The sequence below is a fragment of the Solea senegalensis genome, linkage group LG6, assembly GCF_019176455.1.
Source record: "Solea senegalensis isolate Sse05_10M linkage group LG6, IFAPA_SoseM_1, whole genome shotgun sequence".
Taxonomy (NCBI): Eukaryota; Metazoa; Chordata; class Actinopteri; order Pleuronectiformes; family Soleidae; genus Solea; species Solea senegalensis.
Window position 1 is genome coordinate 16,156,516 of NC_058026.1, and position 23,768 is coordinate 16,180,283.

At 37.6% G+C, this 23,768-nt stretch overlaps 2 protein-coding genes and 3 non-coding genes across 5 annotated transcripts in view; 4 read left to right on the top strand and 1 right to left on the bottom strand.

Annotated features, from left to right (window-relative positions):
• Positions 1-378: 378 nt before the first annotated feature.
• trnas-aga lies at positions 379-460 on the top strand. Its single transcript has one exon. It is a non-coding gene; the product is annotated as a tRNA-Ser (tRNA).
• A 1,620-nt stretch (positions 461-2,080) lies between these two features.
• trnas-aga lies at positions 2,081-2,162 on the top strand. The gene has a single exon. It is a non-coding gene; the product is annotated as a tRNA-Ser (tRNA).
• Positions 2,163-3,000: 838 nt separating this feature from the next.
• On the top strand, positions 3,001-3,082 carry trnas-aga. The gene has a single exon. It is a non-coding gene; the product is annotated as a tRNA-Ser (tRNA).
• An 8,484-nt stretch (positions 3,083-11,566) lies between these two features.
• Positions 11,567-16,619, top strand: LOC122770967 (fibrinogen-like protein 1). The gene is made up of 7 exons (XM_044028204.1): positions 11,567-11,623; positions 12,552-12,720; positions 13,438-13,597; positions 13,692-13,789; positions 14,173-14,261; positions 15,538-15,728; positions 16,357-16,619. Exons 1-7 carry the CDS (start codon positions 11,567-11,569, stop codon positions 16,562-16,564), a joined length of 972 nt encoding a protein of 323 aa, XP_043884139.1. The 3' UTR covers positions 16,565-16,619.
• A 36-nt stretch (positions 16,620-16,655) lies between these two features.
• The window catches only part of LOC122771300 (microtubule-associated tumor suppressor 1 homolog), a 61,324-nt gene continuing 54,211 nt past the window's right edge, over positions 16,656-23,768 (bottom strand). The window contains exons 17-20 of the mRNA XM_044028791.1: positions 22,979-23,077; positions 20,156-20,272; positions 19,188-19,285; positions 16,656-18,464 (exon numbers count right to left, since the gene is read on the bottom strand). Of these exons, the coding sequence (XP_043884726.1) occupies positions 18,251-18,464; positions 19,188-19,285; positions 20,156-20,272; positions 22,979-23,077 (528 nt within the window). The 3' untranslated portion in view covers positions 16,656-18,250. The remainder of the gene's footprint in view (positions 18,465-19,187; positions 19,286-20,155; positions 20,273-22,978; positions 23,078-23,768) is intronic.

Consider the following 23,768-nt stretch of genomic DNA (forward strand, 5'->3'; position numbering starts at 1 on the left):
ACTATAACAATAAACAGATAGATAGAACATAGCTTTGCCTGCTAGAAAGTTCTACTGTGGATATGTAGCGCAGTGGTAGAGTGCATGCTTTGCTATGAGGCCCTGGGTTCAATCCCGGAAACCTCATTGGGTTTAGAATGTATGCAAGAAAACAAGTGAAGAAAATTAATTGATGTGAATGATTGTTTAATCATTACACTGAAAACACTGCTACTGCCTCAACTAAAATCAGTTGTTTTCATACTTAATTCAAAATTAAATATAAAAAATACAAAATTTGACAAAAATGCGGTACTTTAGTATGTTGTCCAAAATTTGACAATAAAGTCATAGTATACTGAGTTGTTTAAAATTTCACAAAAAATTGGAATCATAGGTGTTGTCGTGGCCGAGTGGTTAAGGCGATGGACTAGAAATCCATTGGGGTCTCCCCGCGCAGGTTCGAATCCTGCCGACAACGATGACCTTTTTGGCAATATGTGGAATGGGAATTTGGTTTGAATCCCATAAGGTTAAATAAAAAAAAAAAAGATATGCGAAATCTGACAAAGACGTATTTAAATATGTCATCCGATATTTGACAAAAAAGTCATAGGTTAGTATGTGGTCCAAAATTCTGACAAAAAAGTCATAGGTTAGTATGTCGTCCAAAGATTGACAAAAAAGTCATGCTTTAGTATGTCGTCCAAAATTTGACAAAAAGGTCATACTTTAGTATGTCGTCCAAACTTTGACCAAAAAAGACATAGTTTAGTATGTTGTCCAAAAGTTCGCGAAAAAGTCATATCTATGTCGTCCAAAATTTAACAAAAAAGTCATAGGTTAGTATGTCATCCAGAATTTGACAAAAATGGCATTGATAATGCACTTTAAAGGCAAAAGTGCTTTGATACCAATTCTAACAATAAAAAGATAAAATGTTAGCTTTGCCTGCTAGAAAGTTCTACATCATAGGTTAGTATGTTGTCCAAAATTTGACAAAAAAGGTCATGCTTTAGTATGTCGTCCAAAATTTGACGAGAACGTCATACTTTAGTATGTCGTCCAAAATTTTACAAAAAAGTCATAGGTTAGTATGTCGTCCAGAATTTGACAAAAAAGTTATAGGTTAGTATGTCGTCTAAAATTTGACAAAAAGGTCAAAATTTTACAAAAAAGTCATGCTTTAGTATGTCGCCCTAAATCTGACAAAAAAGTCATAGGTTAATAAGTTGTCCAAAAATTTACAAAAAAAGTCATGCTTTAGTATGTCGTCCAGAATTTGACAAAAAAGTCATGCTTTAGTATGTCGTCCAAAATTTGACAAAAAAAGTCATACTTTAGTATGTGGTCCAAAATTTGACAAAAAAGTAATAGTACAATATGTAGTCGAAAATTTGACAAAAAGTCATAGAATAGTATGTCGTCCAAAATTCAACAAAATAGTCATAGTATAGTATGTCGTCCAAAATTTAACAAAAAAGTCATGCTTTAGTATGTTGTCCAAAAATTGACAAAAAAGCCATACTTTAGTATGTCGTCCAAAATTTGACAAAAAAAGTCCTAGTTTACTATGTCTCCAAAATTTGACAAAAAGGTCAAAATTTGACAAAAAAGTCATGCTTTAGTATGTCGCCAAAAATTTGACAAAAAGGTCAAAATTTGACAAAAAGGTCAAAATTTGACAAAAAGGTCAAAATTTAATAAGTTAAGGTTAATAAGTCGTCCAAAAATTTACAAAAAAAGTCAAACTTTAGTATGTTGTCCAAAATTTGACAGAAAAGTCATGCTTCAATATGTCGTCCAAAATTTGACAAATAAGTCATGCTTTAGTATGTCGTCCAAAATTTGACAAGTCATACATACTTTTAGTATGTCGTCCAAAATGTGATAAAAAAGTCATAGTTTAGTATGTCATCCAAAATTTGACAAAAAGGTCATAGTTTAGTATGTCGTGCAAAATTTGACAAAAAAGTCATACTTTAGTATGCCGTCCAAAATTTGACAGAAAAGTCATAGGTTTTTTTATGTCCAAAAATTGACAAAAAAGTCATACTTTAGTATGTCGTCCAAAATTTCACAAAAAATGATTACCTTAGGTGTTGTCGTGGTCGAGTGGTTAAGGCGATGGACTAGAAATCCTTTGGGGTCTCCCCGCGCAGGTTCGAATCCTGCCGACAACGAGGACGTATTTGACCCATTAAAAAAAAAAAAAATAGCATAGTGTATGAAGATGTCTGAAATCTGACAAAGATGTTACACTTCAGTATGTTGAATGATACTTACCAAAAAAATCATATGTAGTTCATAAAAGTCATGCTTTAGTAAAATTTTACAAAAAAGTCATGTCTATGTCATCCAAAATTTGACAAAAATGGCATTGATAATGCACTTTAAAGGCAACTGTGCTTTGATTAACAAAAAAGGCCTTTGATAATGCACTTTAAAGGCAACAGTGCTTTGATACCAATTCTAACAATAAACAGATAGAATGTTAGCTTTGCCTTCTAGAAAGTTCTACATCATAGGTTAGTATGTTGTCCAAAATTTGACAAATACAGTCATGCCGTCCAAAATTTGACAAAAAAGTCATTGGTTAGTATGTCGTCCAAAAATTGACAAAAAAGTCATACTTTAGTATATCGTCAAAAATTTGACCAAAAAAGTCACGCTTTTGTATGTCATCCAAAATTTGACAAAAGAGTCATAGGTTATTATGTCGTCCAAAAATTGACAAAAAGGTCATACTTTAGTATATCGTCCAAAATTTGACCAGAAAAGTCATGCTTTAGTATGTCGTCCAAAATTTGACAGAAAAGTCATAGTTTAGTATGTCGTCAAAATTTGACAAAAAAGTCATAGCTTGTTATGTCGTCCAAAAATTGACAAAAAGGTCATATTTAGTATGTCGTCCAAAATTTGACAAAAAAAGTCATGCTTTAGTATGTCGTCCAAAATTTGACAGAAAAGCCGTACTTTAGTATATCGTCCAAAATTTCACAAAAATATTCAATCATAGGTGTTGTCGTGGCCGAGTGGTTAAGGCGATGGACTAGAAATCCATTGGGGTCTCCCCGCGCAGGTTCGAATCCTGCCGACAACGATGACCTTTTTGGCAACGCGTGGCCATGTGGAATGGGAATTTGGTTTGAATCCCATAAGGTTAAAAAAAAAAAAAGGATGTCCGGAATCTGACAAAGACATTATATTTTAGTATATCATCCGATACTTGACAAAAAATTCATGTCTAGTATGTCATACTTTAGTATGTCTCCGAAATTTGACAAAAAAGTCATAGGTTAGTATGTCATCCAGAAATTGACAAAAAAAGTCATAGTTTAGTATGTCGTCCAAAATTTGACAAAAAAGTCATACTTTAGTATTTCTCCAAAATTTGACAGAAAAGTCATACTTTGGTAAGACGTCCAAAATGTGACAAAAAAGTCATAGGTTAGTATGTCATCCAAAATTTGACAAAAAGGTCATACTTTTATTTCGCCCCAAAAATTTACAAAAAAGTCATACTTTAGTATGTTGTCCAAAATTTGATAAAAAAGTCATACTTTAGTATGTCGTCCAAAATTTGATAAAAAAGTCATAGTTTAGTATGTCGTCTAAAAATGACAAAAAATTAATTCTCAGTATGTCGGCCCAAAAATTTTACCAAAGTCATAGAGGGTTAGTGTGTCATCCAAAATTACAAAAAGTCATAGGTTAGTTTGTCATCCAAAAATTTTACAAAAAAGTCATGCTTTAGGCATGTCACCAAAATTTACAAAAGTTAAGTAATTTAGTATGTCGTCCTTTCAAAAGTCATAGGTTAGCATGTCGTCCAAAATTTGACAAAAAGCTCATACTATAGTATGTTGTCCAAATTTTGACCAAAAAGTCATAGGTTACTATGTCGTCCAAAATTTGACAAAAACGTCATACTATAGTATGTTGTCCAAATTTTGACAAAAAAGTCATAGATTAGCATGTCGTCCAAAATTTGACAAAAACATCATACTATAGTATGTCATCCAAAATTTGACAAAAAAGTCATAGGTTAGTATGTCGTCAAAAATTTGACAAAAATCAATTAGTATGTCGTAAAATGACAAAAGTCATAAGTTTAGTATGTCATCCAAAATTTGACAAAAAAGTCATGCTTTAGTATGTCGTCCAAAATTTGACAAAAAAGTCATACTTTAGTATGATGTCCAAAATTAGAGAAAAAAGTCATAGGTTAGTATGTCGTCTATAAATGACAAAAAAGTCATGTTTCAGTACGTCGTCCAAAATTTGACAAAAAAGTCATACATTATGTCGTCCAAAATTTGACAAAAAAGTCATACTTAAGTATGATTGTCATACTTTAGTAAATAGTTATACTTTAGTATGTTGTCCGAAAATCCAAAATTTGACAGAAAAGTCATACTTTAGTAAGACGTCCAAAATTTGATAAAGAAGTCATAGTTTAGTATGTCATCCAAAATTTGACAAAAAGGTCATACTTTAGTATGTCGTCTAAAAATGACAAAAAGTCATGCTTTAGTATGTCGTCCAAAATTTGACAAAAAAGCCATAGGTTAATATGTCGTCAAAACATTTACAAAAAAAGTCATACTTTAGTATGTTTTCCGAAAATTTGTCAGAAATGTCATACTTTAGTAAGTCAAAATGTGACAAAAAGTCATAGTTTAGTATGTCATCAAAATTTGCCAAAAGGTCATACTTAAGTATGTCGTCCAAAATTTGACAAAAAAGTCATAGGTTAGTATGTCGTCTAAAAATGGCAAAAAAGTCATACTTCAGTATGTTGTCCAAAATTTGCCAAAAAGGGCATAGGTTAGTATGTCATCTAAAAATGACAAAAAAGTCATGTTTCAGTATGTCGTCCAAAATTTGACAAAAAAGTCATACTTTAGTATGGTGTCCAAAATTTGACAAAAATTAAATGGATTACTATATTAAGATTCAAAAATGACAAAAAGTCATGCTTTTAGTAATGTCGTCCAAACTTTGACAAAAAGTCATGGTTGGTATGTCTCCAACATTTTGAAAAAGGTCAAGGGTGACAAAAAGTCATGCTTTATTAATGATCTAAAATGACAAAATTCACTTAGTTAGTAATGTCTCCAACATTTGAGAAAAAGGAGTCAAAATTACGACAAAAGAATCATGCTTTAGTATAATAGATCTAAAATAAAAAAGATCATGTTTCAGTATGTAGATCCAAATTTGACAAAAAGTGACATACTTTAGTATGTCGTCCAAATTTGACAAAAGTCATGGGTTGTGTATGCGTCTAAAAATGACAAAAACTCATGCTTTAGTATGTGGAGTCAAAATTTGACAAAAATCATAGTATGTAGTCTAAAATGACAAAAAAGTCATGCTTTTAGTATAATAGTCCAAAATTTACTTAAAAATTATTACTTTAGTATATGTAAAATTTGACAAAAAGTCAAAATTTGACAAAAAGTCATCTTTGAGTTTAGTATGTCGTCCTAAATTTGACAAAAAAGTCATACCTTAGTGTGTTGTCGGAAAATTTACAAAATTGTCATACTTTAGTATGATGTCGGAAAATTTGACAGAAAAGTCATACTTTAGTAAGACGTCCAAAATGTGACAAAAAAGTCATAGTTTAGTATGTCATCCAAAATTTGACAAAAAGGTCATACTTTAGTATGTCGTCTAAAAATGACAAAAAGTCATGCTTTAGTATGTCGTCCAAAATTTGACAAAAAAGCCATAGGTTAATATGTCGTCAAAACATTTACAAAAAAAGTCATACTTTAGTATGTTTTCCGAAAATTTGACAGAAATGTCATACTTTAGTAAGTCGTCCAAAATGTGACAAAAAAGTCATAGTTTAGTATGTCATCCAAAATTTGCCAAAAAGGTCATACTTAAGTATGTCGTCCAAAATTTGCCAAAAAAGTCATAGGTTAGTATGTCATCTAAAAATGGCAAAAAAGTCATACTTCAGTATGTTGTCCAAAATTTGCCAAAAAGGGCATACTTTAGTATGTCGTCCAAAATTTGACAAAAAAAGGCTTAGTTTAGTATGTTTCCAAAATTTGACATACTTTAGTATGTCGTCCAAAATTTGACAAAAAAAGGCTTAGTTTAGTATGTTTCCAAAATTTGACAAAAAGGTCAAAATTTGACAAAAAAGGCATAGGTTAATATGTTGTCCAAACATATACAAAAAAGTCATACTTTAGTATGTCGTCGTAAAATTGACAAATACTCAAAATTTGACAAAAAGGTCAAAAATTTGACAGAAAAGTCATACTTAAGTCGTCCAAAATTTGCCAAAAGGTCATACTTTAGTAAAATGTCATACAGTAACTTGACAAAAAGTCATACTTTAGTATGTCGTCCAAAATTGACAAAAAGTCATAGGTTAAATAATCTAAAAATGATAAAAAAGTCATGCTTTAGTATGTCGTCCAAAATTTGCCAAAAAGGTCATACTTTAGTATGTTGTCCAAAATTTGACAAAAAAGTCATAGTTTAGTATGTCTCCAAAATTTGAGAAAAAGGTCAAAATTTGACAAAAAAGTCATACCTTAGTATGTTGTCCGAAAATTTACACAATTGTCATACTTTTGTATGTTGTCCGAAAATTTGACAGAAGTCATACTTTAGTAAGACATCCAAAATGTGACAAAAAAGTCATGCTTTAGTATGTCGTCCAAAATTTGACAAAAAAAGTCATAGGTTAATATGTCGTCAAAACATTTACAAAAAAAGTCATACTTTAGTATGTTTTCCAAAAATTTGACAGAAAGGTCATACTAGTATGTCATCAAAAATTTGACAAAAAAGTCATACATTAGTATGTCGTCCAAAAATTGACAAAAAAAGTGATACTTTAACATGTCGTCCAACATTTGACAAAAAAGTCATGCTTTAGTATGTCGTCCAAAAATTGACAGAAAAATCATACTTTCGTTTTGTCGTGCAAAATTTGACCAAATAGTCATACTGTAGTGTCATCCAAAATTTGACAAAAATGTCATACTTTCGTGTTGTCCAATATTTGACAAAAAAGTTATTCTTTAGTATGTCGTCCAAAAATTTACAAAAAAGCCAGAATTTAGTATGTCGTACAAAACTTGACAAAAAAGTCATACTTTAGAATGTCGTCCAACATTTGACCAAATAGTTGCAGTGAGAAGACCCGGGTTCGAGCCCCGGTTGGAACAAGGGTCTTTCTGCATGGAGTTTGCATGTTCTCCCCGTGTGTGCGTGGGTTCTCTCCGGGTTCTCCATCTTCCTCCCACAGTCCAAAAACATGCAATGTGGGGATTAGGTGAATTGGACACTCTCAATTGACCATAGGAGTGAGTGTGAGAGTGAATGGTTGTTTGTCACTAGCTGTGTGTGGCCCTGCGATGGACTGGTGAACTGTCCAGGGTGTACCCCGCCTATCGCCCGATGAAGCTGAGATTGGCACAGCACCCCCCGCGACCCTCTGGTGGAGGATAAAGCGGTTAGATGATGACTGATGATGAATCATACTTTAGTTTGTCATCCAAAATTTGACAAAAAAGTTGTAGGTTAGTATGTTGTTCTAAAATTAACAATAAGGTTAATGGTAATAGGTGTATGGTGTTGTGATCTGAGTTGGAAAGGGGGGGACTCGCTTTGTTGAATATCCCCACTTTATATTGCCATAGTATTTATTTGAATCTTATTATTTCTTGCGTCACATTTTACAAATTGTTCAGAGCCTGGTAAGGCAGTCTCCAGTTTATAATAGTTAAAGTCACCCAAAAAGAAAACAGGAGCTCCGGGTGTATGCTGCTTTTTTAACTTGGCTGTATTCCACAAGATTTGCACCTCAAAATGCAGGAAATAGTGTTTCAAAGAGTTATGAATTAAAGAATTGAGTATTGTAGGGGGATCCAGGGGGGTCCTTCACCGTCCATTGTGTGATGGTGTCAACAAACAAAAATGGACACCCTCTAAAAAAATCCTAGCTAAAAGCTTGGCTGGAGCTACATGATAATAAAGTAAGAATTATGTAGTCCCAGACTATCGTAACAGCCGGTCGTAGAGCTACAACACTTTAGAAGATTGAGGCACAGCTTGTGGCTCCTTTGCGTTAGTGATCAAATTAGTGATGGCTCAGTTCACGCAAATTAGGACAGTGTCTCAATAAACCAGCATGCTGCTCAAAAAATGTGACCTAGGATGAGGATATCAATCCTCATGTTTGCAGTTGCTCTATGTTTGGTTTGTTTTCAATAGATGTTTTAGAAAGACAGTTATGAAGTTCAACGTTTTATTGTGTGTTTCTTCACATTGCATTGCAGTAGACCTTTTAAAGTAAAACTACAAGTGATCCATTTTATTCCTGTACTGTATGGATGATGGAACTACAGTACATGCTTTGAATTCATCTGATTTAACAATGCAGCGTTAGTGAATGAAGAATGAAGAATGCTTCTTTCAAACAGAGACTTGACTTAATATCGCCCTCTGGTGGCTATTGAATAAATTGTTGGGACTTTCTGGTTAGACGACAATCACTTTTTAACGAAATGAAAACAAGAAAGGTAATATATTTAAGAGGATCAAATATTGATACATCCTACATAGGCACATTTCTTATATCAAATAAAATAAAATACATTTAAGTGGCTCTGTGGTGTAGTGTGGATGGATCAGTCTGTTGCTGAATGATGATGATGTGCTAGCTCTCAGCTAGTTGCTAAATCAATAGCGTCACAGTCAATACTTCATTCCCCAAGTTTTGTCATTCACACATGACAGTGAGTTTTATCAGCAGCATTACTCATGTGATACATTATTAAACAACCGATTAATTATCAGCATGAAACAATCGGCATAATGACACGTCATAATAGCATTTTTTTTAAATACGGCAGAGAATCTTTTTTTGACTGTTTTGACAACAGTCAAAAAAAGAATGATTAAAAAAAGGCATTTGCTAATCGTGCTGTTTCAAATTGTAATTTAATTTCAAAACAAGTACTAATAAACAAGTAGTACTAGTTATAAGCAGTGGATGATGCACCCTGTGCTGAAGTAGAGATTGTTTATTTAAAAGATTTTAATGTTAATCATTCACATAAAAATAGGAGATTAGAGGTTAAAAACAAGACTTTGCATTTCGTTTGATATTTCTTAGTGCATATTAGGAACGAATGTAATCATATTTACAGGCCAGGAATTTATTCCCATAATGCCTTGCAGCCATAGCGCAGAGCAGAACAGCGCTGTGTGAAGAGAAGCTGTCCTCCAATCCCACACTTGTAAATCCCCCTTTTTTCATTCATTCAATAAAGTTCACTAAACCTTTAAGTTAGAATCTTGTGTCCTCATTTTGGACGGAGTTGGTTTAAACTACAATGCTCTGCCAGCTTTGCTAAAGTCCAGAACTATCTCCTCAGGAAAGACCGAAACCAGATCCAGGGAGGGGAAGAGCACTTCTTCTTTGTTGTCTGGTCAAACAGCTTGTTAATGTGTTTCTGTAAGCAGAAGACGATGACGACCTCCTCCAGCTCATACTCCTTCAGCATCTTGTGTGGCAGCTTTTTACCATACCTCTCCTGGAGCTCTGTAACAACGTCCTTAGCCACAAACTTAGCTTTATTGAGCTTCGGTATGTAGCCCTCATGAACACGTTCCTCGTCTAAGAGGTCCACCAGACGGTTCACGTGTCTGGCTCTGTCCACATCAGAGAGGTGCTTCAGTGCGCCAGCCCTCTGGAGAACGTGGTAGACCGTCATGTTGAAGAAAGCACGGACATGTGCCTGATGCTGTAGCTTGTCTAGAGACAGATCTGTTCTGTGGTGGTGGTACACGACATATACATCACTACATCTCATGTTGTTTAAGTCAAAGTATTGTATGTCCTTTTTGTAAATATGTTTTTTTTGTTTTGCTACAAAATGCAAGATGGATTGCAGAATGTTGTTGTTGTTGTTGTTGTTGTTGTTGTTGTTTAACTTGCAGCAAGACAGAATAGGTGGGTTACCAAGTGTTTTTGAACTGTGCCTTGATCTCACAGGAATTGTTCAGCATGCTGGAATCGGAAGAATTCCTTTTTTCTTTTATTATATGCAAAATGCCTTTGATGGGTGTGTGATGTCACTTCACACCTGAATCCTTGATCGACGTCCTCTTGACCCATCAGAGGACGTCCATCCATTACAGTTAAATTGTCTATAACTACCAAGGCTTTCTTTGTTTCTTCCAGAAATGTTAACTTAAATTTAATCAACATTTAAACTGTTACAAAAATGATCATGGAACATTTAATTGAGAATTAAAATGTTTTACCTTCAAATCAATGGTAACCAGGCTGCATGCAATATCAAGGGTTGCAGTATTAGCAGCAAGGCTAAATTTATCATAAAATAAAATATAGATATGTTACTTTGATCTGTTTTAATTTTTCTCATTTTTATTACCTGTGGACTCCCTTCATCACATGGATTATACGTTGTGTATTTGATCTTAATAATTTAATTGGAGTCAGGAGTCAAATCCTTTCTCACTCTTACGAATTATATCTTAATGTACTCTTCTGTCCTGATTCACTTATGACAGAATGTATATTTCTTTTTTCTTTTTTTAACTATAATTGTTTTGCATTTCTGCTTGTGCAATCATCTTCTGACGCTATTTTCTGTGTTTGCAGTGGGATCAGTAATCAGCACACAGCTTTAGGAGCTTTAACCCCTTTTAATAACAATAACGATAATAATAATAATACATTTCAGACAGGATTTAAAGGGGGAAAGAGAATGAGTGTTATGGTTGGGAAGGGGAGGCAGAGTAACAGAAGGCTGACAGTGGTCAGACGGACGGGGGAACAGTGAGACGACCGGTGTGTGGGCATATGTAAGAGATCAGAAATGTACTGATCTCTGGAGCAAGGTTATGAATCACCTTAAAAGTGAGAAGCAGAATTTTCTAATTAATGCGAAATGTGATTGGCAACCAATGGAGCTGCTGCAGAACAGGAGTGATGTGATGAAAAGAGGGAGTGATGATACATGCAACAGTTCTGGACTGGTTGAAGTTTGCGAAAGGATTTGTTTGGAAGACCAAAAAGCCTTCTCATCCCCTCCTCTCCTCCGTCCCATCCTCTTACCTCCTTCTTCTTCTTCTATGTGGCCCAGTGGCTTGCATCCATAATATTGAACTACCACCATCATAAAAAGCTCCTTCATCCTCTTCTCATCCTTTCATCTCCGCAGCCTCATCCTCTTATGTCCTCACAGGGCCAACACTAACGCATATGTGGGAAAAACCTCCCGCCTTGTTGAGAAAAAAGCTACTACTCTGCATTACTCTTAAATACTATAATCACACCCTGACTCCATAAGGAGAAGTTATTGAAGGTGTTTATTCCACAAGATGGAGCCTTGTTCATAGACTGTGTCGTGCCATACAAAGGCACGGTGAGACAGTGCAACATGATAGTGATACTGCAACATCCAACAGCCACACAGGACTCAAGAGAGAGGAGGAGAAGTGAATGGGACAGAGCGACAAAGTGACAGAAGAGTGTAGCAGTCGGGGTCACACGCTGATCATCATCACATCATAGAATATGGGACCTCTGAGGACATCCGTGATCGTTCTTCTACACCTGGGCGCATGCATTGCAGTAAGAAGTCATCATCAATTCTGTCATTTCTATCTAGCCATTTAGTTTTATTTGCACGTTTCAAGATTGTGAGAAAGGGAGGTGAAATTATTTTGTGGTCGATGGAAATTCAGTTTCCAAAGGTTCCAAAAAATTTTAACATTTTTTTAACACTAAAGCAACAACAGCTAAACTCAGACCTAACATGGAAGAATCATTTATATCGTAGATCGATGATTGAGTTTAGATAGTTAACAATGCGCTTTCCCTCATCTCTGTCAGACATACCGTATACTTTTTGCATTAATGCATTTATACATTGTTATAATGTTGTCGTGTATTGGTTTCTGTGCTTTTTTGCTGTTTTGATTGACATAAACAGGCGACAGTTATTACTATGGCTCGATATCACTTTTTTGTGTCCAGTACCAATACAAATGTCATTTTGCACCTTTTAAACTACAAAGCTGTGGACAACACATTTGTACTGATGCATTTCCTCCCTAACAGTCATTTCAAAGACAATTCTCCAACTGAGAACAAATAATCTTTTCCCATAAAGATGAAATAAAAAGCCTCACAACATGACTCAGTTAAAATGCTGTTGCTGGGTTTTAGTTATACATGTTTACATTCTGTGTAGCGTGAAGCTTGTGATGTATAGGGTTTTTGGATTGTATTACATTTTTTACATTTTTATCTGTCTTTTATCAGATTGAGCAATTGAGCAGCATTGATATCCATACTTGGTATCACATTGGCTCATCCCTAGTTATTAGATCACCTCTTAAACTGCTACTTCTCTATCGAGAGGACTATCTACCACATACATGTAGCATTTACTCTTTGCAAAAGTTTTATCCAGTTGTAACATGTTTGTAATTTGTGGATGGTTTGTATATAACGATTGTTAAAGTGAGACACGTCCACAATTGTTGTGTCTGTCCAGGCTCCTGTGCCGTGTGAGGAGAAGGTGGTCCGTTTGGAGACTGAGATCCAGGACCTGATAAGTGTGATCAATGACCAGCACCGTTACATCCGGGACCTCCACAACAGGCAGGCCGAGCAGCTGGAGCACATCCCCAACTCACACCTGGGACCCAGCAACCTGTACAGAGGTGGGACTGGATTTTTATGTGAGATCTTGTGTCGGTGTATCTGCTTTCACCAAGTTGTGTGCTATCTACTTCCTTGCCACTATAGTTCTACTCATATTTCTAAGAGAGAAATAATAACTAACCCAGCAACAGAGATATTTGCTGCCTTTTCCCCTTTAGCTCATTATTGATGCTATGATGTGTGGCTTGGACACAGTGGCAGTATAGACAGCTCGGGTTGAACCATTTGGAGATAAAGTAAGAGAGTGAAGTTGATGAGGACAGATGGTGTAACAGAAGATGACACACGGGACAGGCCCAGGTGGAGGCAGATGATCTGCTATGGCGCCCCCCTAAAGGGAAAGCTGAAAGATGAAGTTGTATTCTGTTGCATTTTTGTATTGTACGTCACTTGTATGTATATCCAGCAGCTGAAGAGGTAGAATTTTAGCTGAGGACATGGTGGAGAACAACAGCAAATGATGTGGCGCGTGCTGCATCTTTGCGGAAGTATACCAGGGCCTTTACACAGTGGTCAGCACATCCTACAACAGTTCTTTAAAGAACTCGAAACTATCCCTTTAAAGTCATATAGTGGCATGCATCACAAATGCTAGCACGGTTTAGCATAACCTGTTGTTGTTGGCCAGTGCCAGCTGTGTGTATATGAACAACTCATCCTACACAAAAGCAGATATTGTCAAACCAAACTGTGTTTTATGTGCTTTATATGTGCAGACTGCTCTGAGGTGTTTGCAGGTGGTAATGTGGCCAGTGGGCTCTATGTGATTCGTCCAGACGGCTCTCCCACTGCACTCAGTGTTTACTGTGACATGAGCACTGGAGGTGGATGGACTGTCTTCCAGAGAAGGAGAGATGGCAAAGAGAACTTTGACAGGTGTGTGTCTGTTTTTTCGCACGTAAAAAAATGTTATACTTTGTGTCAAGGATTCTAACGATACAAATTTAAAATGAATGTGCACTCTGTACAGAGCGTGGGTAGAGTACAAACACGGCTTTGGAGACCTCTACTCACCTGATGGAGAATTCTGGCTGGGCAATGAACCGCTACACTATCTCACCTCCCAAGGTGTGTGCACCTGCATGTGTGTGTGTGTGTGTGTGCATGTCTGCAGTAGGCTGTGAGGACGATTTGTAGGGACATTTTGGCTGGTCCACACAACTTTAAAGGGCTTTCTGAGCCAAGAAAGCACAAGAATGTGCCCTTTTTTTCAAACTGGCAACCCTGCAGTTACAAGTTCCCTTTTCACTTGACCATGGACTGCCCATATCTGCTGGATGTATCTGCATGAATGTTGTTTAAAACATATACACATGAATCACATGAGGTAAAAGGTTGGGAATATTTAGCAAATTTGTTTGGGGACCCAAAAAAACTTTTTTTCTATAGTATGAGGAGGAGAATCTGTAGATGTGCTTAACATGCTGTACATGTAACACTGTGTCTTGTAGGAAAGTACGACTTGCGCATTGACATGGAGGACTTTGACGGCAATCAGAGATTCGCAGAGTACAAGAACTTCAAAGTTGACGATGAGAAGGTAAGACAGACAAAGGAAAGTAAGAAATGCTCTAAATCGTGTCACAAGTGACTGCAAAAATAAAGTTGACCCCATATTCCAGGTTTTGTAGCTTGTGATTATCAACATTCAGCAGTGGTGGGCCGGCTTCTAGATATCTGAGCACTCATAAGCAACACAGCTGAGCTCCAAAAGACACAAATTGATAAGCTTAATTGATTGTTAGGCCATTGAATTTAAAGCTATATGACTTCCACCATGGCATCCACATGGACACAACAGCACTGCCGCTGAAAATAGTCATGAAGAAACACAGGATTGTGACAGGATGAAATCAGTACATTGAATGGGATCCCGTGTCTGTTCTTCAAAAACCTCTTACTGCAGTCAATGACAGACTCCCTGACTCTCTGCCAATCACACTTTAACTTTAACTTAACTTTTACTCTAAATCTGAACTTGACACTTAACAACAGTGAATAGTAACACATGGCCCGCTACAATATGTTTGTTACTTAATGACCGTTTTCATCTCACAGGGACACAGGAGCCGACACAATAACACATTTGAATGAACAGATAGTGGCAGCAGTGAATCAACAACTCTCGTGTGCTGTGATATGACTTTGGTGTGAGGGAGTGAGAGGTTGAAAAAGCTTCAGTTTCCTAACAGTGAGAAACCTAAACTTTCCCTTTAACCTTGTCTTTTCTTACATTCCCATAACAGCACAGGTCTTATTTTGACTAGTGATCTCTTTTTGTTGCCTTTATTGCTGAAACAATGACTTAAGAAACTAAAGAGGTGACCATCGTCCAGTCAGTCACAGCTCTGTGTCAAGTACACACTTGATTCCCACGAAACAAGGACTTTAGATCTGTCTGTCTGTTAGCTGTCTTTCTTTTTCCATGTTATTCTCCACTCGTCTTCCTTTTCCTCCCAAAACCTCCACGTTCCTCATCCATGCATTCACTGCCATCGAGCTGCTCTGACTCAGAGATAAACCTCATCAGCGCTGCCCATCCTTTGCAGACATGAACATGAAAAACAGATAGCACTTATTAAATTTAAGTATAGTATATAAAAAACTAAAATTTTAAAATAACATAAAAGGTATAATTTCTTACTTGACATTAAAATAATTTTATTCCATTATTACTGACAGTGAGAAACAATGCTCTCACAACCACAATTAGTCAGACACTATGTTATAATGATTATATTTATAATCTGTTTGAATAAATGTTTATCCGGTCAAAGACGAACTCAAACACTTTGGTGTTGTCTTCCACATAAAAGGACCAGTTCCAGTTGCATGTGGGCGAGTACAGTGGGAATGCAGGCGACGCCCTCTCTGACACTCACGACTCCTCCCCTGCTGGGCAGCCAGGTTCGGGGTCAGGTGGGGTCAAATTCAGCACCTACGATCTACTCAACAACAGCGACGCCCATTGTATCGGACACTCAAAGTCAGGCTGGTGGTTCAGCAGGTAACAGAAATATTGGTCCTGACACGTCCTCAGGTCCATTCACAGAAATCCTATTCAGAGGTGGTTTGGAGACGCATGTGTCCACATTCCTGAGCTGCAGGAACACAGTTTGTCCTCAGATGGTGTCCTCTGATCTGCTCCAGTTTGGATTTCATTTTACATGAATCAGACGATACCACTGTAAATCACACAGTGTCTGCACTGTAAGCATTGATTTGATCTTATTATTTCTTATTATTTGCCTAAAAAGAAGAAAGATTTGCCTCCCAAAAATAACCTTAATTAAATATTGCAGCTTACTTTACTGAAATTACCAGTTCAACTAATTAAAGCAATAAGTTGCATTAAATCCTGTTCCTGGTATGTTTGTTCACTGCTGGTGTGTATTAAAGTTGTCTTAAATTCAGCCTATTTAAGTATAAAAAGATATATTTTAAGTTAACCTTAAACTAAATTAACACTTCTTGGTTTTCCTTGTTTTAAGGTACATTACAATCTTAAAGTGACCGTAGATTATCAAGCTAGTTTTAAATATTCTAGCCAATATAAAAATTAAAACAAGTTTAAACAAGATCATAGAGTGAAACAAAAGTTCTAAAATTCTAATATTCCCTCTCTTACTACACAGGTGTGATTCAGGCAATCTAAATGGTCACTACTACAACGGGCCGTACCAAGCCATGACCGATGATGGGGTGGTGTGGTACACATGGCACGGTTGGTGGTACTCCATCAAATCTGTGGTCATGATGGTGCGAGCCGCCGACCTGGAGGGCCCACCGCCGGTCATCGCTCCTCTCCTGGGACAACATGACAGCGACGCAGCAGACAAATAGGTTAATGTGTTTTAAATACAGCAAACACACTTGTGAAAGTCAGGGCTTTTATCATCAACTGGATTTCAATATTTGAAATAAAACACTGTTGTTTTAAATCATATATCATATTTATTCTGTGTCCAAAAGTAAACAGAACATGGAACCCTTGAGGCGTTATGGGTACATCTGAGGCTTAGAATGAGTTTGTTGATATCAGTGTCTGCCAATAAAAGCTACAGTGGACAGGATCGAATACACTTTAAGTATAGTGAAAATCAATGAATCAAACACTTCTACACCTACTCTGGGCTCTGTTTTAAAGACTTTGCTTATCGCGGGAGGTTTTAACCAATCACAGGGCAGTTCAGATAGTGAGCAGGCATCCCTATTGGCTGCTGTGCATACAGGTCCCTTTAGTGGAATGATTTCACCATTAGCAACAGTTGCCTACACTCTGAAGAAAACCTTTTAAAAAGTATCTAAAAGAGAATAAGGTGCAATAAAACGCAGAGTTTCAAAGAAGAAGGAGAGATTACCTCACGTCACCTGTCAGGTGTGAAACAACTGTCCAACCTCAGAGAGTGAATCTCAACATTCTACTATTTTTCCAGTGATCCTGCCGACTGCAGCTTTAAGGAGCATGTGGGAGTTAACTCTGTAAATGATCATGGGTGGGTTTTTTTTTGTGTGTGGTGATTCTGTTTGTGACCCACATCAACACACATTTTTAGTCCACGTTAGCTTCTGTTTGCGAGTCAGGTGGTTTTAAGGGATGTGGAGACGTTGTACACTTAGTTTGTGAGAGATTTAAATAAAGAGGGAAATAGGGAGGGAGGGGCATCACCACCCTGACTACATGTTTGGCTCTGACACAGAGCGCGCACGTGTGTGTGTGTGTGTGTGTGTGTGTGTGTCTGAAGTTGCCAGCTCAGATTGAACATCCCAGGAGGAGAATACATTCCACATAGTAGATAGATTAAGGTTGAGGTTTTGAGGAGCTTACACAGAGGAACAGGCATCCATTGATTCTAAGGTCCATGTCAGCAATACAAGGTCAGTCCCACAGGTTTCTTAAGTTCATAAACTTCTAGAGATCCAGAGCAGATCAGTGATTGAGCGTCGCTCTTTGGAAAATTGTCTTTACATGAAGGGAAAAGGCAAAAGATTCCAAATCCAACAAGAAGACCAATCTGCCAACTCCGACACCGTTTTCACAAAACCTACACACACCACTAATCCAAACATTGTTTTTTCTCACCTACCTCTGTAATAAAGAGGCGTACAAAAAGAACAAGGTGAGCCTGGAAATACAACTGTACAACAAAAGAACATTAAACAAAAAAAGGGTTTGGATAGTCATAACGAGGGTGAGACTATGTACAGACCCTGAGGTGTGCCTGTTGTTTAGGTTTCCAGAAGAGAAAAAGGTTTGTTGGTGAACCAGGCATTTGGTAGAGACTGATAGAGAGCAAGGTCAGTCCCATGCTCAGACTTAAGTGCATCAGTGCCACTGCAATGTCCTCTTGCTTTCAAAAGAAGCATCTTTTTATACAATTAATTCCAAATGTACAAGTCTATCACATGATTAATATCCAACAACACTGCTGCGGCTCGAGTGTCTCTCTCTTCTGTCCTTTCAAGTCTTAAGAAGGTGATGTGGAGAGGTCAGAAGAGAGGACAGAGAAGGGGGCTGTTTCTGTCAGGTTATCTGGGAGATAAGGGTGCAGCTGTGGGGAAGGAGGCAGAGTTCCTGGGTGAGTTGAAGGGTGAGGTGGGTGAGAGGCGGCGGGGACTGGCCAGCAGGTCACCATTGTGCAGCTTCCACAGCAGCTCCTCGTTCTCCATGGATAGACGCTTGTTGACCTTTGACTCCTTCTGCAGCGTCTGCTGGAGTTTTGCCTGTTCACTGGACAGCTGCCTGCAGGGGGAGACAGAGAGCTGTGACAGTGTAGGGAGACACACTGAAGCTACTGGAGAGACAACACACACACACACAACCTGAGACACACAGTCACTGTAATTGCACCTATGCATATATTATATATATTCTTGATAGAGCAAGAAGTGAATGCATTGAAATCCAAAGTGACTAAGAATACAACCCCACTCAAAGACCTTAACTTTAATTCATATTTCTTAAGGAAGAACATTGTTTTCTTTTTGCTTTGAGACAAGAGGAAGAACACACATGAAAGGAACGGGAAAATTAATATGAAATGGAACACTAATGATCATCTTTAATAATCAGAAGAGGTCTCAAAAATTAAGATTTTAAAAGAAAGTCAAATGGGACAGACAGGTCAGACCAGTGAGGTGAATGTGTGCCAGAGGTCTGTATCTCCACATACATCACAGGTATGAGATATTTACTTCCCACATATGAATGATGTGTAAATGTACTTCAAACGGACACACAATGTCCACAGTGTAGTTCCACAGTGTGAGTCCTCATAGGTTTGTGTGAGAAAATTGACTGAAGTGGAGGATTGATGTTGAAAAGTTGTGCTGCGAGAACAGATGACCAGACAACGCCTCTGCAGAGGCATGGCTGACTGTTTCAGCGCATGCCCACACACGTGTACACACATGTACACACACACACGTTCACACACACACACACACACACAGCAGGAGTAATTACTTGGAGAGAGCCGCGTGTTTGTCCATCCTGGCCTTGTAGTCCTCGTTCTCCTGCTGGACCTTGGTCAGACACTCTTCCAGTTTCACGTTTGTCTCCACCTGCAACACAAACACACAGACACAGTAGGTTCAACATGTGCTCCATATATTGTGTTTCATTATCTTATTCAAGTTTACATCCATCCATCTTCCACCGCTTCATCCTCCACATGAGGATGCTGCGTCAATCTCAGCTGACAGCTAACAGAGGGCAATAGGCGGAGTCACACACTGGACAGTTCGTCAGTCCATCACAGGGACACAGAGACAAACAACCACCCACTCTCACACTCACGGTTAATTTATATAAGTATAAGAGGTGTATAAGACACCTGCACTGAGAACCAGCTGGAGACCATGTTATGGTTTCATACTCTTATTTTGTTAAGTTCCTGGTTTCCTGTGCAATTGTCTTTGGCATTGTGTTTTAGGAGGTTGGCTTAATGGTGGAATTGAAGTGTTATTGAAATATCTTTTAACCTTGGAGGTCTCTGGCACACCTCCAGTTGGCCTTTTCCAACTGAAAAATGCAGTTTGTAAACCACTCACTCTCCCACACCAAAGCCCATGAAGAAAATCATGTAAGTGTTCAGTACCTGAAAGAAGGATGTCAAACGCCAAAATCACAAAAGCCACAAAGGAACACCTTTAAACTTAATTCCAAACGCAGCAGTAGACTAACAACCTCTGTGTGCTATGATGTAAAATCACAGATTTTCTTTGTGGACAGAGGAAGCGAAACAAACCTTAGTTTACTGTCACAAGAGACCGTTTTAAAAGCGAGATAAAGCATGGTTCTATTTGCAGGGACTTCTCTCTCTGCTCAGTCACTATCTCACGCCTCACACAAACCATGCTTCAAAAAACCTGAACAAGCACTTCAGACTACTGTGGGCCCCTTAGTCTCCAAAAAAAAAGCTTGATCCACACCAGTTTGTCCATCTCCATGAGCTTCTTCTCCTTCTGGTGCAGCTGGTTGTTCTTGATCTCTAGCACCACCTTCAGACTCTCCAGCTCCTGCTCCAGGTACACAGTGTGGGAGTCCTTCTGCACACACACACACACACACACACACACACACACACACAAACAAACAGTACATTTACATGATGTTAAAAAGTTTATTGTGTTTGTCCAACGTCAGTCAGAATAACACACCCAGATAATGCATGTATGTCTATGGTTGATATGTATATGTAAAACTTTGATGAGATTGATGAGGAGAACAAATATATGGTCTGAGAAAATTAAAGGTCCAGTTTGTAAAATATGGGTGAAATGATTTTAATGTGGCTGAACTTGAAGATTAAATCTCTTATGTTTTAAACTGATAACATTTAAGGATCCTATGACGTGAAGTGATTCTCTGTCAGGTCGTACACCAAGAGGCTAAACGCTGCCCTCTACAGTTCAAAGTCCTGAATCACGAAGTCTGACTGTTGATTTAAGCTCTAATCAGCCAAAACCGCTCATAAATCGGGTATATTTACACATATCTATGTAAAATAAACATATCTAAAATATAGTTCAAGTAGTATTTAGTGATCTTTTGTGTCGTACCAGTTTATTATTATTTTGTAAATATTTCATGTAACACTGGAGTAAATGTGATGTGTCTCATACTGAGAGACAAACGATTGTCCTTGTCACTAACCTGGAATAGGATTTTAATTTGTACAGAAATAAGACAATAATTCTACAACCATAGTGTAACAAAAATATGTAAGAAAAGGTTTCTTAACGCTTCGCTTTAATACATGGAGAAAAAAAAATGAAACAATGTGAAGAATCAGCTGAAATTACTTGGACAAAAAGCTTAAAAATTATATCTATGATTATAGCTTGTTTATTTTGGACTTTATTTTATTTATTTATTTATTTATATTTATCCGCGCTCCACCTAACCCATTCTCGTGTTGTTTTAATAAAGTTTTACCCCAAAAAAAAAGAAAGAAAAAGCCTCTGTCGCTGGCGTGCAAAGATTTCTAGGATAGCCTCTGCTGTGTGTATCCTTCAAAAACGGGCAAACGTCAGCCGCATAAGACATGGTGGCCATTCTAGACATGGTACACTGAACTGGTCACAAGCTGAAGTTGTTTTGGTGTGGGACAAGGACAGTAGTGGAACTACAATCATAGATCAGACAAACTGTGCGTGGAAACGTGTGCGGATCACCCGGGGTGAGAGAGGAGACAGTGTGTGTGGATGTGACTCTTCCAAACCAGCAGATGGCCCCACCCACTGTGAGTCTGCTTTTGTTGGAGATGATGTGTTCACATGGTGGGTGTGAAGTGCTGGCTTTCTTTCCCTGTGTAATCACTTTCATACCAAAATGAGTGAGTATACTCGAGTTAACCTCCCAAAAATGGTGATTGACTCCAACCCCAGTGTCAGTGGGAGTTTGTTTTTCTATTTTCTTTCCCCTCTAGTGAACTGTGTTTTCACGCCGTAAAACAACCAACATGCAAAACACACAACACAAGAAAGCACCATGGAGAGAGCGAACAATGTGACACTGCTTACAATTTAATAACTTTCATCCCACTTTCTCTTTCAAACTGAATGATGCAAGAAAAGGTGCACATTTGTGCAGATTTTGCAACTAAACTACTTGAATAAAAGTGTGTTTGATCCCTTAAATGTACTTCCACACAGGTGACACAGATTCAGCTCTCTGTCTAAAGGGTCTGAAAATATCACAGCATTTTACTGGTGCTGCACAATTCAAATTGAAAGTGACAGCTTGTTTAAGCTAAGCCCAAGGAGAATTGCCAAGCTCCTAAGTGCCTACATCCGGATGCCATGGTTACAGAGAGAGTGTACTTTACTCTAAACAATCATGGTTATATAGAGACTATGTGGTTACTAAGATATATTTAATTTCCTATCCCGTGCAGCAGTCAAAAGCTTCTGACTATAATTCATCTCTGTGTGTTGACTTTCTCTGACTCTCCTTTCCCTCTCAGTGCTGGCAGCTCAGCTTTAGAGGCGGAGGCCTCTCAGCCGAGGCGGCCTCACACCTCACTCAGGTGTCATGATTACATCACTTTAAGAAAGGAGTATAATCTTTATGTTTCTGAAGAATACAGTCGTAATGCTCCGTGGAAAATGTCATGAACATGCGTCAAACTCAAGGCCCGGGGGCCGCATCCAGCCCACCACACAACTGTATTCGGCCCGTGAGTTAATCTGGTGTGTCTCTCCTGCTCCTCCACTGACACACTTATTAACAGCACACATGGAGTTACCTCACCCGTATAAGAAATAAACTACATAAATGTGGACTTTGTAAACACAGAGCTGGAAGCAGAGTGTTTTTGTTTTGTTTTTTTATTTGTATTTAGCTCCCTCTCTTTTAGCTTTATACGTCTAGTAAAAGCTAGAAAGTAAAGCAAATTATTGGTTAAGATACATGTGACTTCATGTGCTGTTCTACTGAAATACAGCAGAGGAAATGAGGTGAGACATCACTATACTGCTGATTTCAATGGAAAATCATTCATAAATGACTCACTGCATAATATTTTATTACATTTATGTTCATTTGTGAGTACTCGACTGGAAAAAAGTAACCATTTCCAATTAGATTACAAGCTTGTTTCTTTATTTAATCTTTAACCGTGACTTGTTTTGAATTTTATATTACTTGACCTCATCTGACCCTCGACTTGGACACAGTTTTGTATGTGATAATTCAGTACTATACAAATGGCATCTGTCTGTGTTTCACTCATTTGATCATCCCTCTCTTACCAAATTCTTGTCAGTGAGTATCCGCCTCCTCCTCTCCTCCTCTGCTTGCAGCCTCTCACTCAGGGCCTCCTTCTCTGCAGACAGCTCAGTTATTTTCTCCTGGTAAGAGAAGGAGGATGCAGATGAACATCAGCCATGAGCGACCATCAAAAGCCAACATGACACTATGTAACTTTTAGAGTTGGAGGATCACTGCGTTTTTGAAGATTTCACACAAGGCAACAGCCGATCAGATTAGAAGTTGTAATTACAAGTAGCAGTGATTTGACAAAACTTGGCAGCAACAGGATTATTTGGCAGAAATTGTGTAGTGTAATTTAGGTTTAAAGCTGCAGTGTGTAATTTATGGGGATTGTGGTTGTTGCTTTTGCTGTTTATTATTTAGCCTCTTGTTGGTCCATGGTGTGGGTGGGGACAAGAGACATTTATCCCATCAAACTATGGAATACAGACAGTTGATTAAAAACTTCACAGTACAGCTTTGACTGATCTCTTCACTGTGGAGATATTAGACATTTTATCTGAACACACACGCAGCAAAATTAAACCCTGGCAACAACAAATGCTCATTTTACTACAGGTGTAACAATACATTTATCTGTCAACTGTAACATTAAAACCTGATGGTTTATGCATTTCTTTCCTCCTAATATTACATGTTAAAGTAATGTTAAATTGTTATTCCATCTATATCCTCAGAAAACATCCAAAATAATGTGTTTTTTATGTTACATCTGACACAAAGAGCAGAAAAAAACTTTTTTTCTAAGCAAATGAGAAAAAGCTCTGA